Source organism: Haplochromis burtoni, unplaced genomic scaffold (genome assembly GCF_018398535.1).
Source record: "Haplochromis burtoni strain Fernald_Lab_line unplaced genomic scaffold, NCSU_Asbu1 Contig_169, whole genome shotgun sequence".
In the NCBI taxonomy this organism is placed as follows: Eukaryota; Metazoa; Chordata; class Actinopteri; order Cichliformes; family Cichlidae; genus Haplochromis; species Haplochromis burtoni.
The window spans coordinates 968,535-988,594 of record NW_024582530.1 but is presented as its reverse complement, the minus strand read 5'-3'; the positions used below and the strand labels follow the sequence as shown (position 1 = coordinate 988,594).

The 20,060-nt window shown below is 40.0% G+C and overlaps 1 protein-coding gene across 1 annotated transcript in view; it reads right to left on the bottom strand.

Moving 5' to 3' along the window:
• Positions 1-20,060, bottom strand: part of carmil2 (capping protein regulator and myosin 1 linker 2) — a 60,447-nt gene that overhangs the window by 19,018 nt on the left and 21,369 nt on the right. The window contains exons 27-32 of the mRNA XM_005933525.3: positions 18,668-18,843; positions 18,056-18,143; positions 17,143-17,232; positions 16,976-17,042; positions 12,424-12,959; positions 72-175 (exon numbers count right to left, since the gene is read on the bottom strand). Coding sequence (XP_005933587.2) covers positions 72-175; positions 12,424-12,959; positions 16,976-17,042; positions 17,143-17,232; positions 18,056-18,143; positions 18,668-18,843 — 1,061 coding nt within the window. The remainder of the gene's footprint in view (positions 1-71; positions 176-12,423; positions 12,960-16,975; positions 17,043-17,142; positions 17,233-18,055; positions 18,144-18,667; positions 18,844-20,060) is intronic.

Below are 20,060 nucleotides of genomic sequence, written 5' to 3'. Positions count from 1 at the left end.
GTGTGTGTGTGTGTGTGTGTGTGTGTGTGTGTGTGTGTGTGTGTGTGTGTGTGTGTGTTAGGTCAACTCACAGTGCATAGTCAGGGATGATTTTTTTGGTGAAGAACTCCTCCACTCCTTCATCCACTCTGCCCATCTCCTCACTAGCTTCATTCTCCACCTTTGACACCGCCTCCTGTAAGCAATACAATATAATGTACAGTATGCAAACCATGCATTGTGTGTAGCTGTGCTTGCATTTTCATTCTCCTCACTGTCAGACAGACACCAGGGATTTGAAGCCTTGTAAAAAAAAAGGGATCATTTTTGCTGCCACCTAGTGGCACACCGATAATGTGTTGGCTAAAAAACAAACAAACACATTTTCTGTTAGAAATAAAGTAAGCTAACAAATACTAGGAAAGTCAAGCCGTATCTTTCATGTGGACTTTCCACAGACTGGTTGTTGCACATAATCTGTACACTGCCTCCATCTGACCACTAAATGCAGACACACAGAGCCTGGGGTGGAGCGGACAGCGAGCGGGCTTAGCATAGTTGCCTCTTCGTTCAAACCTTCACGTTCTAAGTTTCTCTTACAGTCCAGTGACATGCAGGACAGGCCTGCGTATCACTGGACTGTGGGTCACTGGGTTGTGATTCTAAATTGAACATTAGTATTGATGTGAGTGTGTGTGGGAGAGCTTCACAAGTAGTGGACTAAGGCTGCTGTCAGAGCATCAAGAGCATCTATGCACAGATGTCTTTAGGAAAGTTGTTACAACTGTTACAATCCAAGTATCAGGCCACTCCTGAACCATAGGCAACATGAGAAGCATCTTTACCTGGGCTTGACTTAGAAATCATGCTGCTAGAGTGTGGAATAAGAGTGGAGAGGCACCGAATCCAAGAGGTTTTAAGTTCAGTGTAACATTTCCAAAGCCTACGATGATTTGGACTGCCATGTTGTCTGCTGGTGTTGGTGGTGGTTGGTCAATACTGTTTTTATATCCAAAATCAACACAACTATCTACCAGGATATTTAGACCACTTCATGCTCCCATCTGCTGACAAGCTTTATGGACATACTGACTTCCAGCAGGGCTTGCCATCTGTCAACGGTGCTGACTTTCTGTGGAATTACTATAGACTATATAAAAGCTTACATTTTGAATTAAATGACAAAAAGAACCCCAAACAAACAAACACTGGAAACAATGAACATCGAATGTATCTCTTTTTGTATACTTTTGCAGCTTTTATCAGTTGTCAGTCTTTTGGCTAAGATCAAGTGTTCTTATCACTGTAATATCTGATAGGCGCCAGTTTGAGGGCAGCGTATTAAACACTTCTTCCGTTCGCTCCACGCATCAACCCGGTATTGTCGCGCTTCTGGAAACACTGCCCAATTTCCACAATTTCACTGTACATGCAGTTTGACAATCAAGAGTTATTCTGCTCTTTAAATTATTTTTTAAAATCTTCAGTTTTCCCATAAACCAATCAGATCATCACCTGTTTGTTTCAAAGTCTAGCTAAAGGGTGAAGTGAATTTATCTGGAGTATGATGAAGCCAGACTGAGAAATGCTGTTCATTGTGAGCCACATGTAAGAGATTTGTTCATTGTGCATTGTCATGTAGGTGACCATGTACTGTATTTACCACACTGTCGTATTCAATCAAAGGTTTTCTTCTCTCTGATAGAAGTCGTATCAAAACATCGCCTCAAAATTGAGTTAAATTAAACTCCATATCAACCGAACTCCTTTGTCATTGCTATTAGTCGCTAAATTTCATTGCCATTCCATGTCAATTATAGGTCCCGTATTGCTACTTTTCTTTTCCTGTGTGTAGGTCCCTGAATTCGTATCATGTCCTAGTCCCTTCTTTCTCTTTTTATTCACCTTTTAACTCTGCATTAATTTCTTACCTGGTCATTCAAAGTAAAAGAGTATAATTTTGCAAAGAGCTTCCGTTCCTCCTACTTTGATATTGTTACTGTAATTATAAGGATTATAAAGGGAAATCCTACCATGTTGTATGAAATGAAAGTACTGTGTCTTAAAGAAACATTCAGTTAATTAGCACACTGCTGTAAGTTCCTCATCCTATTCAACAGTCTTGAAATGCATTCTTTTAATTTCCCATATATTCTAACTTTAATACAGTTCATGTAGTCTTGATTAAAATACAACTATGGAATCACTGTGCATTCCTATTGTAATCTAACATGACTATTCACTCCACACATTTCAGCTATTCTGTTGAGTTTTGAAATAGGCCGTTCTTACATTTGCTGTGAACTGTGCAATAACAAGCTGCACTTCAGGACAGCTCAAATTCTAACTAGGTCAAGCCCACTCTGCACAAAAAAATACTTACAATAGTAGGATTGCAGCAGTGTTAAAACAAAGTATTTTTCTAATCCCTTCCATGTTCAAAATTTAATTTAACATTGTTCTTTCTGTACATTGTACATGTGGCAGCACATAACAAAGGATTACCTTATAAAAAATACACTCCCGTTAGTTATGCTGCATGACTACAACAGAAAAGCAGCTGGATTTCAATGAAAATTTTTTAGACCTATAAGCTACACTGTTACAATCGAAGCATAATTCACTGCCTAACAACAAAGCTGAAAAGTAGCATTTTGGCTAATAGTAGCTTAATGTAGTGCAGGGGTGTGTCCAGAGGGAGGACGTGGGGTGGCACACCCTCACCCAAAAAGAGCATGGACATGTAATGGTAAACCAGTTTCTGCTCATTTGTCTTTGCCCCCTCCCCTCCAGCTTTGCATGCCTCCACCTCCTCCCACAAAACAGCTTGAGAAATCTATCCCAACAGCTAAAATCCAGTGAGTTGGATAAATACTAGGGCTGCGCGATTAATCGTTAGAAAATCGCGATCTCGATTCATACTTACGTGCGATCTCATTTCCAAATGACAACGATTTAAAAAAAAAAAAAAAAAAAAAAAAAAGATGACGACGATTGTACCGCATTTTGATCCGGGACGTAATCTGCATGAAAACAAGCGCTCACTCTTCCTGCTCAACAAATGACAAGGGCGGAGCCTTATACCACGTGATACAGAAATTAGCAGGGAAAAAACAACGGAGAGCACGTCAGGGATGACGAGAAAGTGACAGGAGAAAATCCGTCCCTGTCAACCACCCAAACATCAATAACGGGAACCTTATACACCGCTTCATTTAGGAAAATGATCAACACCCTAGACAAACGCTACACAGTGCCGTCCCGCAACTATTTTTCTATTGTTGCACTACCTGCTCTATACACGCAGTGTCGAGCAACGGTGGAGACGGAATTTCAAGCAGTACAACATTTTGCGGCAACAACAAAACGTGAGACATTTGTTGTTTTTATGTTTATTTATTGTTTTTATGTTCAGTCTCAACTGTTACGAAGTTGATGTGCAGTTAATAAGTGCAATAAATATTTATACTGGAAAAGAAAATCGTGAGAGAATCGTGATCTCAATTCTAAGCCAAAAAATCGTGATTCTCATTTTATGCAAAATCGTGCAGCCCTAATAAATACTATCAAATTCCCTGCCAGAAGTGGCTTCCTGGAAGTGACTGAATGAGACACAATAACCTGGTGGCTAAGGTGACAGCTGATCAATCTCCCCCCTAGACTGTGGATTCCTGTATGCCTAATCCTCTCCAGCAATCACATGGAGTATGTATGTTTGCATAATTTTGATGCTTTTGAGACTCTGTTAGTTCTTGGCTAAAACAAAATCTCCTAATTCACTGGGCATCCCAAAAAGTAATCAAGTCTCCACTCCCATGACATGTGTCTACAATCTCCTTCTCCCACAGGTGAAGTGTCGTTACAGCAACACGACGAAGACTGTCCAAATTCGAAGACTCCGACAAATGCGCCCTTCATTTCCCCAGATTTGAAGGATGGGTCGGGTGTATACTTCGTGGCCCAACCTATCCCAGAATTCATAGCGGCCCTGCTCAGTTTCCAACAATGGCGGCAGCTAGTTAGTTTTAATATTACTCTTATTATTCTTTCTGGGTCACAAAATAAACGTTTAACATATTTTCAGGTGAGAATGTAGCTGTGTAAACCTCAAATATCTGCTCAGTTTATCAAGACACCACATATTTTCAAAAGCGCTCCGACGTTTTCGGAGACGTCTGTTACCCACCGGCTCGATAGCTAGCCGGGGTTCAAGGCTCACTAGAGCCCGTGAGAACACCGGACTCCCGGCAAATCATTTTCAAACCCACCGCCGTCTTTCGCTACTCAGGTTAAACATAAACATTCTTTGTTTTGAAAATAAGGGATTTTCATTAGTTTTCTGTATTAGTTAATCTTGAGCTCTGTTTTTCCCAGCGCCGCTGAGTTTTCATTATTTCTATTTCTAATTTAGATTTCTTGATGTTATTATGTAAGTGCCCTCATGTTGTATTATCCTTTCTGTCTCCAGTCATATCCTCATATCTGTCATGTCTCTCTGTGTTCTGTCTCTGTCTATGTTCCCTGTCTGGTCTAATTAATACCTCTGTAGTCCTGTCCCTGTGTTCATCCCTCTGTTCTGCCCAGTCTGTCACGTCTCCATGTCTCAGTCTCAAGTTCATGTCTTAAACTGAGTCTCAGTGTGTGTTACTTCTTGTTTTCTTTTGATAGTCTCTTGTCTCATGTGTGTGATGTTCAGTTTTTCTAATTATAATTCTGTTCAGCTGTGTTCCCCCGGTGTATCCATTATCCTTAAATAACCTTCTGTGTATATACAGTCTGGATCTCGCTCTGTTCGTTGCCGTGTACTCCCTAATTGTAGGTGAAGTTGAATGTGTGATTTTTGTCAGATTTTATGGCATTATTGTGATGTCATAGGGAGTCGCATTGAAAAAATAAAAAGTGTGTAATACAGCTCTCGCCATGCCCTTTCATATGATATATTACTCAATATGGTTTTTCAAGGACAACTTTGACTTTGGGCATTAACAATGAAGATGAAAGTCAAATGATTAACCAACCTGGGTCCTTGTGTCCCCCAAAGTGTATTGTTGTGAAGTTTGAAGACCATCTATAAAAATGTGTGGTTTTTACTGATTTTGGCATTTGGTGTGACCTTGACCCTATTTACAGGGAGAATAAAGAAAGAGTGGAAATAAAAACTGTTGTTGTTTTTAAAGCTGAGTTTGCTAACTTCCCTTCCTCTACACAGCTGTTAGGCTCAAACAGATAATGTCCACTTTCCTATTGCAATGAGGAACAGTTAACTAAGAACAGCTAGGATCATCTGACCTAAGAAGTGATTGGTTTTTTTTAACTTTTGCAACACCTTGGGCTAGTTTTTAGCTGTAATCCTATCACCGGAGGTCAGCTTTCCACATGAAGATGCAAGTAGTAGGAATGATGAAGGTAGTGAAGGTGAATGAGTTTAAACAAGTGGACAAGCAACGGACAGGGGACAGGAGAAGTGAAGAAGAGAGTGCAGGCAGGGTAGCGTGAGCGGAGACAAGTGTCAGGGGCGATTTGTGAGAGAAAGATAGCAGCAACAGTGAAAGGTAATGTTCACATGCTATGATATATTGCTTGGAGACAGTGGCACTAACAAAAACACAGCAGGCATATCTGGAGGTGGCAGAGGTGAAGACGCTTACAATTTAGCTTCCACTTGGCTGAAGCTAAAAGCCTACCAGCCATTTGGCTGCTCTCGGGTTTTATAGGTAAAAAATGGCCAAATGACTATCCGTGGGGGTCTAAGTGTTAACACACAGGTGCTCTTTTTTTTGCTCCTGACTGATAGCTCCATATTCAGTATCCTTAGTCCAGTATAGCCACGATCCCTCTTCTACACAAGTCCAAACCATCTCAGCTGGGCCTTTGTCTCCAAATTGCTCAGCCTGAGCTGTCTTTCTGATGTACTCATCTGTAATCCCGTCTCCTGGTCACTCCCAATGAATACTTAACTAAGAGCAATATCAGACAAGACCTATGTCCTTGATAACACAGCATTCAAGGTCGTTTATAAGGGCCCTTACTTTAAAAGTGCCCTTTAAAGTAAGGGCACTTTTAAAGTGAGTGCCCTTACAGCCCCTATGCTTCCCAACACTGCACCTACATAATAACAACATTCATCGTAAACAACAGCAAAGGTATTTTCGTGCCATACTCTCTAGAGCAAAACTGTTCCTTGGAATCTCTTAGTGATAATTATGTGTGGAAATGTAGATTATGGAGAAGTCTGTGCATAAATAAACAGACTTGTACTTATATTTCATGCTTCTAATCTTACTGAGCACTCAAAGTGCGTTTCCAACTACATCCCATTAACCTATTCTCACATACATTCACACAGCAACTCTCACCCGCACTCAACAATGGACACATTATTAAAAGGAAAATCTTTTATGGACTGAATTTCAAAAATGCTTAAGATCAAGTAGAAAAAAGACTGAGCTGTCAACGTGGTAGCTGTATTCACCAAACGATGCCCAAACTGCAAACTAAATCGAAATTGCGAGCCTACAATTATGCCTGGAATAATATATAAGCGTTCCAAAGCCATTACAAAGGAAGGTTTTCCTGGGCAAAAGTATCATTTATCTCTATCCATTTGTTCTTATCAGCCAGAGAAAAATAATGATCCTTTCTTTCATTTGTTGCCACTTCTTTTAAGCCACCTGTCTCATTGTACTCCCTGCTAGTGTACTATAATGGTACACTGCCACAAAAGCTCTCTCTCTCTCTCTCTCTTTTATACACAGTTTATTCCAAACCTCTTGAGTGGGCTCGTTTTTACCTCCAAATTCCCTCCTTGCTTTATTTGATAGGTGCATTTCAGTGGATAATATGCACCTGACAATAATAATATGATAATACAGATTTTCCAAAGGTACCACTCTTGTCCTAAATCACTTTGCCACCTTCCTTGTCATGATCTGGGGGAATGGCTGGAAAATTCCATGAGGCTTCTGAGTTTCCTTGGTCTCCACCCCTGGACGGAGCCATCATCTCTCCTGTAGTCCCACACACCTGGAGCTGGTACTCAGGTTGAGGATTTAGGCTCCACACAGACTCTCCTTCACCGCCACTTCGTCAACTTTGGTAATCTGCTCCAAGTTCCATGCTCTTGTCTCTTGTTTTTTGTTTACCTTGTTTTCCTGTGCCACAGTTCACCTGGACCTTCCATGCCAGTTTCCTTCAGCTCCAGTTCTTCTTGGAAAACCTCTCCATTCTGGAACGTTCTCTGAACCTCACATGCCCTCCAGCCATCTCTCACCATCTCAAATGCAGTGGAACTCAGGTCAGCCTTTACCATTACTCACCTGGATTCTCGCCGCCTTTTCCTCAAAGCCAAACTCCACCCTGGCTACAAGTAAGCTATACCACTAATACTCACCTTCTCCAAGCATCCTTCACTCCACCATCATCCTAACCCCCTTCCCCTCTTTTCTCAGATGTGCCTGCTTTGCTTCAGTTGATCCTGTAAATTCTCAGTTTTCCCTTATTGACCTACGGCCACGCTACTACGCCACCCACGCCACGCTCCTGTCTAATCCATGTCTCTGCTTTTTCAATAAACACTGTAAACTATTCTTGCCATCTCTGCTGTGGTTCTCTGCATTTGAGTCCAGTTTTGCTATCGGCCTACAGCCGTGTTGTGACATTTCTGGATCAACTGACATGCTTCTACCTCTCTGCTACCAATATACAGTACAGTGGGAGGTCTTCCATGTGCCAGATCCTTCTATGCCTTGTGTCCTAGCCATCTGTTATCATACTTACTTAACAATTATCTTCATAAAAATAACTTAATAACTCCCATTGTTATGGAGACAGTACTTGCATTGATGCAATTTGTCTCCAAGACAAACAAACTAGTAGGACATTGGTAGTAAAAACTGGTAGGACCTGGTTTTAACCCCCAGATATTTGCCTTCAAGGACTGACCTTAGGACCATCATGGATGATGGGGATCTAGGGTGTAAGCAGCAATAATGCTGTCAATAATGGTTATAGTACACAGGACCTCATTTTGGCTCCTGAATAGACTTTGGAACTGTGTCACTTCTTCATGGTTTAATAAGTGTTTTATGCTGAATCACTTGAGCATGATGATATTGAGAACCTGTGTAAGACAGATGCTTCTAGCTGCACAAAGAGATTTTGTTATGCAACAAAAATACCTTTTCTTTTACTAACAGCATCAGTCCATTATTCTGAGGCAGATGGTGTATCAAAATCATAATCCTAAAATAAAAATACTTTACTATACGTGCTGCCACAAATATAAAATTTGTCAAAGGCAAGAAAGACAATATAATATCAAATGCATGTCCTGTATCTGCAAATAGCTAAGCCTATCCCCACAGGCTCAAGATGAGCTAGAAAAGCTGTCTGACAGAATACAGAAAACAAATTCCTGTAAGAAAACAGTCAAACCGAATAGCAGCACATCGTTTCCCATTAAAATTATACTGATATTACAGTAAACAGTGTGTACTGGGCAATATTTACTCTTTTCTATAAAATACCATAATATACTGATGTTGATAATGATGTTAGCAGCAGAGAGGCGCCTCAAATACAAAACCTTAGGCCTCAGTTCCACAGGGCTAGAGACTGGTTGGTGACTCCCTGGCAACCTGTGGTCACTAGGGAAAATGCTTGTTCCCTAATTGATTAACAAATGGCTTCTCAAGCTTGCTGACAGTCACTGGGTAAAATCAATTCCAAACAGATAGAGATTGTAAAGAGCCCATTTTGAAAGACAAAATATTTTGACTGACTTAGAATAGAATAACTTACAAAATGCACTTAACTGCTAGTTTTGGGTCATAATGAATGGAGCATCAAGCTTATCAAGAAAGTGTTCATTGTGGTTACAACATAAGGGAGTCAATTACCATTTTCCCACAGGTTTTGGGCACTTCCACTTTTTGTCTTTGCTTTTCAAACGTTAGGTCCACCTGTTATAGTTGTTATGGTCCACAAACATATTGCAGGTATGTGAGGAGAAGGAAGTCAAAAGTCTTCTCCTAACACTTCACTCTGAGAATACAGGCTTGTGGTTCCTACACTTTCCAGAACAAGAATGGGAGGCAGAGCTATCAGAACCTATTCTGTTGAACCAGCTCCTGGTTGGGAATCAAGACACAGACACGCTCTCTACTTTAAAGATTAGGCTTAAAACGTTTGGTAAAGGTTATAGTTATAGGATATAACTATAACCTTTAGGCTTGGCTGGACCAGGATGTTTCAGGTAATCTTAAACATCATCAGGTATGCAGCTTCACACACACACACACATACACGCATATATATAGATAGAAAGATAGATTTTTATGTTTTTTATTTTTGCTAACTTTTCAGATGTTATTTATACTAGCCTACATTTTTGCCACCTCTTAGCAAACTGGCATATGGTACACTACTTAGCAGGAGAGCTTTTCACTTCATATCGATGCATGAAGACTCTTTTTGTTATCCAAAAAGTCTTTTTCTATTTAATCTCAGACTGTAAATTTCAGGCAATTCACTGGAATCAGTTGAAATTCATCTGAATGAATTAATTAAATAGCATGTGCTACATTTTCAAAATAAATACTAGCTAACTGATTTATTTTTTATTATTGTGTTAATGTGTGCAAATTAAAAAAATAGAAATAAATTACTAAACATACAGACAACAGGATTCATTATCCAGGTGTAAAATATCTGGGAAAAACCAGATCTTCTACTAACACAAAACAAACAACTGACAAAACAGTTTAAGTACAATGTCAGTAAAAGTTACTTTGGAGAGTGAAGGCAAATTAGTGATTAATTATGTTACTATTAAAAAATTACTTTAAAAACCTGACTAATAAACAAAAGAAATGGGGAGAGTTATATGGACAGTGAACAACAACAAAACAAAAAACTCTCAGATCTGGACATAATGTTTTTGACACACTTGCTGCCCTAACTGTTCTCATTGTGACTGGATTGAAACGAAAAATCAAAGCTTACTTTGTAGCATTACTGTAGTTTTGTTTTCACAGTGCCAGATTAAATCGGTTCAGCCTGGTTGGAGGGAAAAGTTTAAAAACTTTCATCTTTAACATCATTTTGAGCTATCTGATCACAACATTTTGGTGACCTTTAATTTTTGATGTGTGAATTAAGACAAAAACAAAAAAAAATGTCTCAAATGGGGCCACAATAAGAATATATTTTATTTTATATGGCATCACCTGGGCATCCAGCACTGCTCTGGGGAAGTATACAGTTTCTGGGGGGTTTTCACTTACTCGGACAGAAAGGACGGCCTCCAGGACTACCATCTGTCAACAGCAATATTGTCAAAATAAGAAGTATTCTGTCACAGAATGATGCTAAAAATACTTTGTGTTTTTAGGCTAAATTATTTCATTTTTATAACTAGGATGCACTATACGTCTCTGAACAGAGACCATCCAAAATGCTGCAGTGAGAGTACTAACAGAACACGTCACAGTCTACATTAGCTTCCTGTAAAAATAAGAATTCAAAATCCTTCTCCTCACATACTAAGCTCTTAATGACCAAGCTCCATCATACATTAAAGAGCTCATAGTACCACATTATCCCAATAGAGCAATTTGCTCTCAGAGTGCAGCCTTGCTTGTTGTTTCTAGCTTTGCAAAAGTAGAAAAGGAGATAGGGCCTTCAGATTCCCTCCTTCCTTTCCTTTCCTTTCCTTCCTTTCCACTGTTTGTTTCCCAAAGCCTCCGTTTGGTTTGGGAGACAGACAACCTCGGTTTGGAAATTTTTGATATAAAAACAGGGATACCTCCAGTAACCCCTCAGTTAGACCTAAAGCTCTCCCAAGATGCACTGCGCATCTCTCCCCTACTCTTTTATCATCCACTCCTCATGCATGTGTACACTGTAGTTTGTGCTTCATCCTCTCTGTAGCTGCCCTCTCTCGAGTTGCCACCTGCTTCCTCACAGAGCATCATTGAATTTCTCTGTTTAATGCCGTTGTCTTGACCGTACTATGTTAAATTTTCTGTGATGTGAATTGGTACTAAATAAATAACAGATTAATTATTGAAAATGCATAAAATGCAATTCTGTTGTTTATTCTTAAGATAATACAAGAGCAATCCCATTTTGAAAAACTAGAAGACATTCGAGTGATTAAAAACAGATCCAGTGAATTTGTGATGTTTGCTATATCATTTTCCTGCAAATGACTAACTACTATAAATCACTGACTCATCAAGAGTCCAAGCTACCAAAATAACTGGCAAACATGGCATCCACATGATTGAAAACAGTGCCCAGTAACCACATAATGGACGATAACTACAGAAATTCTTTATTCTTGCTTTTCAATTAGAAAATATCGCATCGTGTTCAAGCCACTTAAGTAGTTTTAGAATTACTAAAGCTGGTAAGCTGATACCAGTAATGACTAGTAGTTCTGCCAGCATCTGCTGAAATAGGCTGTCAATTAATCAGCTTTTTAACTAGCTATCACACTGACTTGTACTCTGGGACCTGGCACACTAAATTGCTGGAGATTTCCAATCCACACGTGTTGGACCAGTTGCATTTTTTTCTCCTTGGAATAATCTCTAACATTGTTCAGAGCTGCAATGCATGAGTGAAAATAGCTTTACAAAACCAATAATATTGTAAAAAAAACAAAACAAAAAAACCCACCATTTTTCAATGATATCTACAAAACAGCCCATGTGCAGCTTCGTATAAAGTTAAAAAAAAAGGAACAAAAGAAGACACAATTCATACAAATAAGGTCACATCAGATGAAGAGAATCCCCCTTTTCTTTGCACTTAGTAACAGAGAAAGACCCCCACTAATGTGAAAACATGAATAATTGACTTAGTGAAAGCATTCCCAAGACACACACACACACACACACACACACACACACACACACACACACACACACAGCGAGTGACAGAGAGAGAGAGAGAGAGAGAGAGAGCATTGGGAACAACCCAGGGAACACCACTCCCAAAACCTATGGCCCTGTTCTCCCACACACACTGTGCACAACTACGTGGGGGGAGAGAATGCAAAGATAAAGATGGCTACCATTATTACTACACCAGGACAGAAATTACAAGCATAAGCGCTAGACAGACAGACAGACAGACAGATAGATAGCTAGCTACACAGATAGACAGATTCCCCTCCTTCTCCCTATCCTCCTTCTTTCCTGCTAATTCTCACCTTTCTGCTCCTGCATCCTGTTACGGTTATTTTCTACTGTGGCTGTAATTTATGACCATACATTCCAGGCCCTCATAAAGCCCATGCACTGTACGCAGCCTATGTGTAAATAAAAAAGGGTCCGTTCTGCATTGAAATTCTTCTATATGTATGGCTCTGTATGCATCCTCACAGTATGTGTGTGCGTGCGTGTTTGTCTGCGCTGTCTTTGGCATGTGTGTTCTTACCTGAGGCCTGGAGGAAGGGGGTTGCGTATGTGTGCGTCGTGGCCTTGGTCGGGAGGCAGTGTAGTGCCTTAGAGTCTGTCCCTGGGTGGGTAGAGGCTCCATGGGAGAAACAGTGTATCCAGATCTGGGGAAGGGGCCCGGGCTGGGGCAGCAGCCAGGGAAGGGAGCCTCTCGCCTGTGTAAGCCTCCGCAGCCAGCTGCCTCCTCCGTTGGAGCTTGAGCGGAGGAGTAAAAGAGGGGGAGACTGGGAAGAGGAATGAACGATGCTCCTCTCGCTCCTGATACTGCTTCTGCAGCATCCGCTGCTACCACCTCCCCCTCCCTCCGCCTACTCCCCCTCTGTCCTGGGGGGGAGGGGGACGGGGAAGTAGAAGGGGAAAGGGTGGGGCTTGAGGCTGTGAGTGACAGGGATGTTGCTGTTGGTAACCAAGGCAGGCCACACCTTCCTCCTCCGTCTTTCTCTCCAGCAGCTCCTCCCCACTCTCTCTCTGCTCCTCTGTCCCTGATCTGCTGCTCCCAGTCCGCATCCAGGAGACCTGAGAATGAAATAAAGCAAGTGATGAAAAACGACATTCAAAATGAGATGATGAAAGAGAAAAGGCTAAAAAGACTGGGTCTCCAGACCACGGGATAAACAAGCATTTGCTGGAATGTACTGTGTGTGCATGGGAATATCTAGGCAGCATTGAGAAAAACAAACAACACTCAAAAGTTTTATTCAGTCGAAAAAGTGATTTGAAACTGAAATTCTAACTTTTGCTACTTAAAAAAATGAAAACAAAAGTTTAAAAAAATGAATTATTTGAATTGAATCGGTTGCTTTCATGCATTTTTTTTTTTTTTTGCAGTTTAAATTTTTCACCTGCTTCAAATTAATTTTTTCAGTTTCAGTTTCAACCCTTTTTTCATTTGCAGTTCATTTCTTTTCACTTTTAGACTTTTTAGACTTTTTACCCTGATTTTGTGTTGTGTGCGTGTATCAGGGGGGAGGGGCGGGGCGGAGACTAATGATTGACAGGACGTGTTTCAAAAATTAAAAACAAGCATTTTGGTTGAAGATGACCACCGCTCCTCCACGGGATGATTCTGGCACCAGCCAACAGGTAAGAAATACGGTTGATGATTCTCCTATGATGGACTATATTGACACGCGAATGCTTCTAACATACTGACATACAGTAAGGTGGGGGAAAAAATTAATACAGCAACAAGGAATACTGTTATCTGATTGGCTGGTAGGTCACTAACCCGCAACAGTTATGAACTCCAGAGAAAAATCTAAGAATTCCGCGTTCATTTCTGTATATTACAGTAAAATCAGAATCCCACACCTTAATACAGCTTTAACCCTATTATATATATGGAGTTCATAGCTTTTGCTAAGAACAAAAACAAATAATTTATTCACAAAATCACACAGACAGTGGACGTCTGGATGTTCTCTTATCTTTGTGTGTGTCAGATTTTATTACTTTCAAAACTATCAAGCTACAGGACAATGGATTGTGTCATTGTGAGCTGAAATATCCTAACTCACCCCACTGTTTTCTACTTTCTTCCCTCATCATTTAGTTTCCAACAAGAGTAACTGATAATGGTAATTATAAAACACCTAAATGTAAAGAAAATATTTGGTTGGGCCTCTTTTACAGATAAAGGTCCACAGATTTGAAGCATTCTACCACCAGAAACGAAAACATTGACTGATTTTATAGTTTTTAATCCAAAGGCAAAATTATGACTTAAACAAAGGGAAATCTGTGACCACTGAAATGAGTCTACTGTCCTTCTAACTGTTGTTCTTTGAAGTTTGCATCTGTATTGGTTGATGTTGTTCTATAATTTTTGTGTTAGTTACTCTACTGGTTTCTGTATTTGTATTGTTAGGTTGTGTCTTAAAAATCTAACCAGGGACAAGGTCTGCAAATTAGTGGTTATTAATATTCTATGGTATCAGTCGTGTTTCATTTAAACGCAGCAATTTTAATATGTGTTGTCCCTGCTGCATAGATAAATAAATTCAAGAATGCAAATCGTCCTCTCCTCCATCTTCTCTCCATCTGATCTCTCCTGTGGTAAGAGTCACTGGTGTGAAAGTAAACAGGCTATGCTCCAATTAACCAAACAGTGCTGCATGTCTGCCACAGAATAGTTCAGCATGGCACAGGATATATGAAGAATACAGGATGATACATGTACATGAGCTCAGATGTAATACTGGGCAGTTTGTCACCAGATTACCTTTATACAGAATATGGCTGTGATACCATCAGAATAGCATAGAATAGAATAGAATAGAATAGAATAGAATAGAATAGCATAGCATAGCATAGCATAGCATAGCATAGCATAGAATAGAATAGAATAGAATAGAATAGCCCTTTATTGTCATTGTACATGTACAATGAAAGTGTGGATGCTCCAGACCAGTTGTGCAGGAATTAGATATAAATAGTAAAACAGCAGGAATAAATAAGAAACAAGTGAAAAGGCACACAATAGAGAACAGGTTGCAAAGTTCTTGGAAGGAGTCATCACATAAATTAGATGCACCTCCATGGAGGGGGTGCTGGAGGTGTCAGTGGCCGGGACACTGAGAGTGCCCACTGATGGTGGTGCAAAAAGTGTTCCACGTTACCAGGCCCTTTCTTAGTCCAGGAGAGACTTACAGTGTGTCAGTGCACGCCCAGCTATGGTGTACTCTGGTCCACCAAACCCTGGTTCACCCGGGGGCATTGCAGTAATCGGAGTGTGTGGAGATTAGGTGTTTAATTGGGGACACTCATAAATATCCTATAGTCCCTGTGGAAATTAAATACAGGGGCAAAACATATAGACTGGAGGCTGTGGACGCAGATCTTAATTTTGGGAACAGATTAATGGGGAAGCGTGCAGGGGTGCATTCATAACCAGTAAAGAATTGCGATGTCTGTGCTGGGCTTAGTGGTGATGCAAGGTGGTCTGAAAATGACTCTGGGCAAACCACGGGGCATCCTGAACCAGCCAGTCATTCTGAAAGTGCCCGTTACCATTAATGGTCAGTCTGAAGTACTGCCCATTAAATCTGTTCGGAACAGCGTCTACCACCCTCAGACTGGCAGGTTGGTGGAGCGCTGAATAAAGTCTCTGATTTGTAAGTCCATTCACAAGAACGGATGCAACTGGGATCGCTGTTTAGACCCTCTGTTGTTTGCAGTTCGGGAAGTGCCCTAGGCCTTAAGGATTTTCTCCCTTTGAGTAGTTTTTCAGCAGGAAGCTGCAGGGGGTTTGAATATAAATAAAGAAAACTGGGAGGACCCGAAAGCAAAGCTACACACATTGGGGAGCTTATCCACAGGCACTGTATATATAGTACTCTGCTAATGGTTTTATATTTTGTTTGTGGTTTGAACACAGGTCGTCCAGGCTTTCTGAAAGTTTGGACATTGGCCGTGTGTTTTTTTTCACTCAATTTCAGTCCAGTCTTTGTACCTAATCATTTTCAGAGGAAGGAAGAACTGCAATGAAAGTCAGTGGCAACAGGTCTTATGGAGTGATGAATCCAAATGGAAAGTTTTATCTCAAATGGTCATCAGCATGTTTGGAGGAGGTCAGGGTTTAGGGCTACGTTTGAGCCTCAAACTCTGGTGTTGGGAATCTTGAAAAGTAGATAATACTATCTGTAAAGCATCAGATTGGGATGCGACTTCTGCAAAACAATGATTCCAAACAGACTGTCACTGCAATAAACCCATACTTAGATAGAAAAAGGCCACAGTGGAACAGCATCAGTCATGGATGGGCCTCCCCAGAGCCCCGCCCTCAGCGTTATTGAAGCAACGTGCGTTCATCTTGATAGAGAATGGAACAAAAGGAAGCCTCCATCCAGTGAAGAGCTTTGTAATGTCCTTCAAGGTGCTTAGAGAACTATTCCTGAAGACTACTTAAGAAATTACAAGAAAGCTGCTGCAGAGTTCAGGCTGGGTTGAAGAATAAAGGTGATACCAGTAATTCATACTGGTAACTATCATACCAGTAACTGACTTTCAAGCTTGTTGTCTTTTTCCCCCCCATAAATTGTATTTCCATGTAGGCTTCAATAAATCACTGCACCTATATCCCTTTTTTCTAATGAAATGTTATAAAATGAGTGGGTAGTCAAGACTTTTGCACAGTGCTCTCTATATATGATAATAATTGATAGTAGACATTCTGATTATACTGAAACAGAATATAAGAAGACTGCACGAGATTACAGAAAGTAGACTATGATTTGAGCAAAACCAGATCATGTAAAGACACAAATTTTTTTTTTAATCTATATTTAATATAATTTTTTACACTGTAAAAAATGTATTTTATTTTGATTGTGGTTAGAATAACTGTTTTTGCTCTACCTGTTTGGAAACAGCAGTGAGTGACTGGACAAATATAGAAGTTAAGTACAAATGACTCTAAATTAGATTTGGATTCTTTTGATGGTTCTTGCAGTTACCTCCACATGTACACTGAATGAGTTGAAGTGAGCAGAATCCAGATTCAGAGACTGGATTACACAATAGTTTTCACTTACTTTTAATTGAACAGGCGGGTCTCAGGCTCTTAGAGTAAAAACTATTTCTCCAAATTGCTGGACTGTACTGTGATGAGAGAATAGAATAAAATATTAGGAAAAATCGGAAAATTAAACAATTAGATTAAAAAAAAGAGTGGATGGATAGATAGGTGTGTGTTACTAACGTCATCAGTTGGGAAGTCACTCTCAACCACTTTGAGTTCTGGGATGTTGAGTCTCTGGGTATTGCATGTATTTTCTTTTATAAGACAATCCTGAATAATTCAAGAAAACAATTATCCCCATGATTGCGTATACCAAAGATATTTGCATACAGTGCAGCACAATGCTTAAGAAGGTTTTCTCATTCTATTGAAGATAAAATTAATTATATTGCTATTTCTTATGTGATATAGACTGCTATTAGGATTAAACACTGAATTAGATGCATTGTGTGAAATGTCACCATACTTCCAGAACAGACTTCTAAACTCTCAGAGCCAATGAAGTGGTAGGACAAGTAAAATCACAGAGTGGGGTCCGTGGATGTCGAGGCTTAAAGAGCTCAGAGGGGGGCGCAGTATGGATATAAAAAAAAAAGAATGCTTGGACACTGCTAGCATGATGGACAGGTTTTTGATGGGGCTCCAACACAAACGCATAGCAGGAGATGAAGCATCGCCAAATATGCTTCCAAACCAACTTCCTTCCAAGCCAAAGACTAGAAAATATGATGACGCATATCTTGCATTTGGCTTCACCTGCACGACGGCGGTGCCAAGGTAGGTATCCCCGGCAGAATTTGGACAGCCCTGCATCAGGAGTTCGTGCTGTACTGTCCGCAAAGATTTTCTTGTAAAACAAAGGGGGGCCTAGCAAAAAAAGTTTGGGAACCACTGTGTTAAAGCAACATCTTTATGAGTAAAGGTACTCTAGGTTTCCCAGCAGAACATGTACTGTAACAAGATGACCTTCATTATTTTACCTGGTTTCAATGGTTTGGCTGATTGTGAGTGTGTAGTATTCACACACACACACACACACACACACACACACACACACACACACACACACACACACACACACACACACACTTACTATTTTGTCCTGTGCCACTTTTAGATCCTGTAGCACCTGCTGCACAATGCTTTCAGCCAGAGTGACAGTCAGTGTTTTCTTCAGTTCACTTTAATAACACAACAGAGGAAATAAGGAACAACTTCATTGATGAGGACATGGTATAAGAGATGCAATGACTGTGCCAGAGATTTACAGTCACAAATGTCTGCAACTCTACCTAACCAGACTGTGTCTTTTACAGTTTATGTCATTTGTTCAATCTAAACAGAGAAACTAAAACAAAGATGCTTTCACAGTGTATTGTAGATCAGTTTCCTATTGTTAATACAAGTTCTAAAACTAAGGGTTCATACCTATCAGGCATTTATTTATTTAACTTTGAAAAAAGACAAAGAAATGTGTACATTTCAGTCTATAATGTTTATAATGTATACACTGAGCATGGAACCATCACACTAAATAATCTTTATTTAACTCATCAAATAGGGCCCTCCTACAATATCTCTAATCCTGATATGATGTGCTTTACTTTACTGACATGTAATAGGTACTGATAGGTACTAACTCATAAGGGATCTCATTAAAAACATTTACTAAATGTTAACCACTGCTCTGTGGAAATGTCCTTACTGCAGTCTGTTGTTGATGATGTGCCCTGTGCTCTCCACCAGAGTGCTTCTTATGAATATGTGTGTCTGTGTGCTTCTTTTGGAGACACACTCTGAAAGACACTCACACACACTAGACCGCTGGACCACCCGTGGGTACAAAGCATCAGCGTGTCTCATCAGGCCTTGAGACAGCTCCTGAAACACAGAGACTAGGACTTCAGTAAGGACAAGACTGGGCATCTGAAGATGAAACAGCATTAAACAATCTTCCCTCAAGACCAAGCTTGACCTGGAAAGCACCCATGACATCATTTCCAAAATGGCAGCACACCTAGGCAGCTAACTAATTTTAAAACCCCAGCTCTCTCTTACCAAAGGTAAATTTAAACTCATTCAACAATTCTAATCGTTAAATAACATGTCACATATAACCTAGTCTGGCAACGTTTCTAAAACAGTTTGATATAGATGACATTTGTCAAATATCGTTGTCACATACATGTCACATCCGGAATTAAACTCAAAACTGTAATGCTTGGTGTTGTCAATGCATTTAACACCTGACTGTAAACTACTTGGTGTCCAAAAGCCACTGAAACAAAAGAGCTTCCAGGCAGACGTTAGCCTGATCCTTTGAATTCACAAAGGGGGCGCCCATCACTGCGCATCACATCTTCACCACCGTCACCCAAGAGAGCTCCTGTTGTTGATGACGTTCACACTAACAAGGTTGCATGTTGTGACAAGTGGGGTCATTGCAAATCTTGCAAAGTCAATTAACCACCATCATGAGAGAAATGTGAGGTGTGATGAGAAATTGCTTCAAATGCTACCGTTTGGCTTCAGACTAAACTCCCAAATAGCCTTAAGAACTTACAGTAATAGTTCGAACATGGTATTATGTTACATAATTTTCATTTCTGATCACTTTTTGCACACTTTTTTGTCTATTTTTTTTTAAATTTTCTTTTTAAAATATATATGCACATAAATACATGTATGAGGTTTTTTTTAAATTAAAGACAGAATTTTCAAACGTCATTAACACCCATAACTTAATTGGAAATAATATAGACAACTTTAAGAAAAGGGTTAAAACAGCTATTATTTTTGCTTTTTTTTTAAAATTTTAGCAGACAAATTATGTAGCTAGCTGAAAAAACAGCGTCCATTCCAAAATAAATTCATTTTTTGATTGCTCAGACTATGGCTCTACTCTATTTTGCCTCAGTCTATATTAACTAAGCTTTCTGGGGATTCTCAGATACTTTGAACTACACTGTGTTCTGTAGATGAAGACACCCCCAAGTTATTTGCAAGCCAAGCCTTTTTTCAAGAATTTATTCATGTTTGATTTGGGCTACCTGTGTGTACTCGTTGTTGTTGCTGAAGTTGAAGTTGGACATGGATCC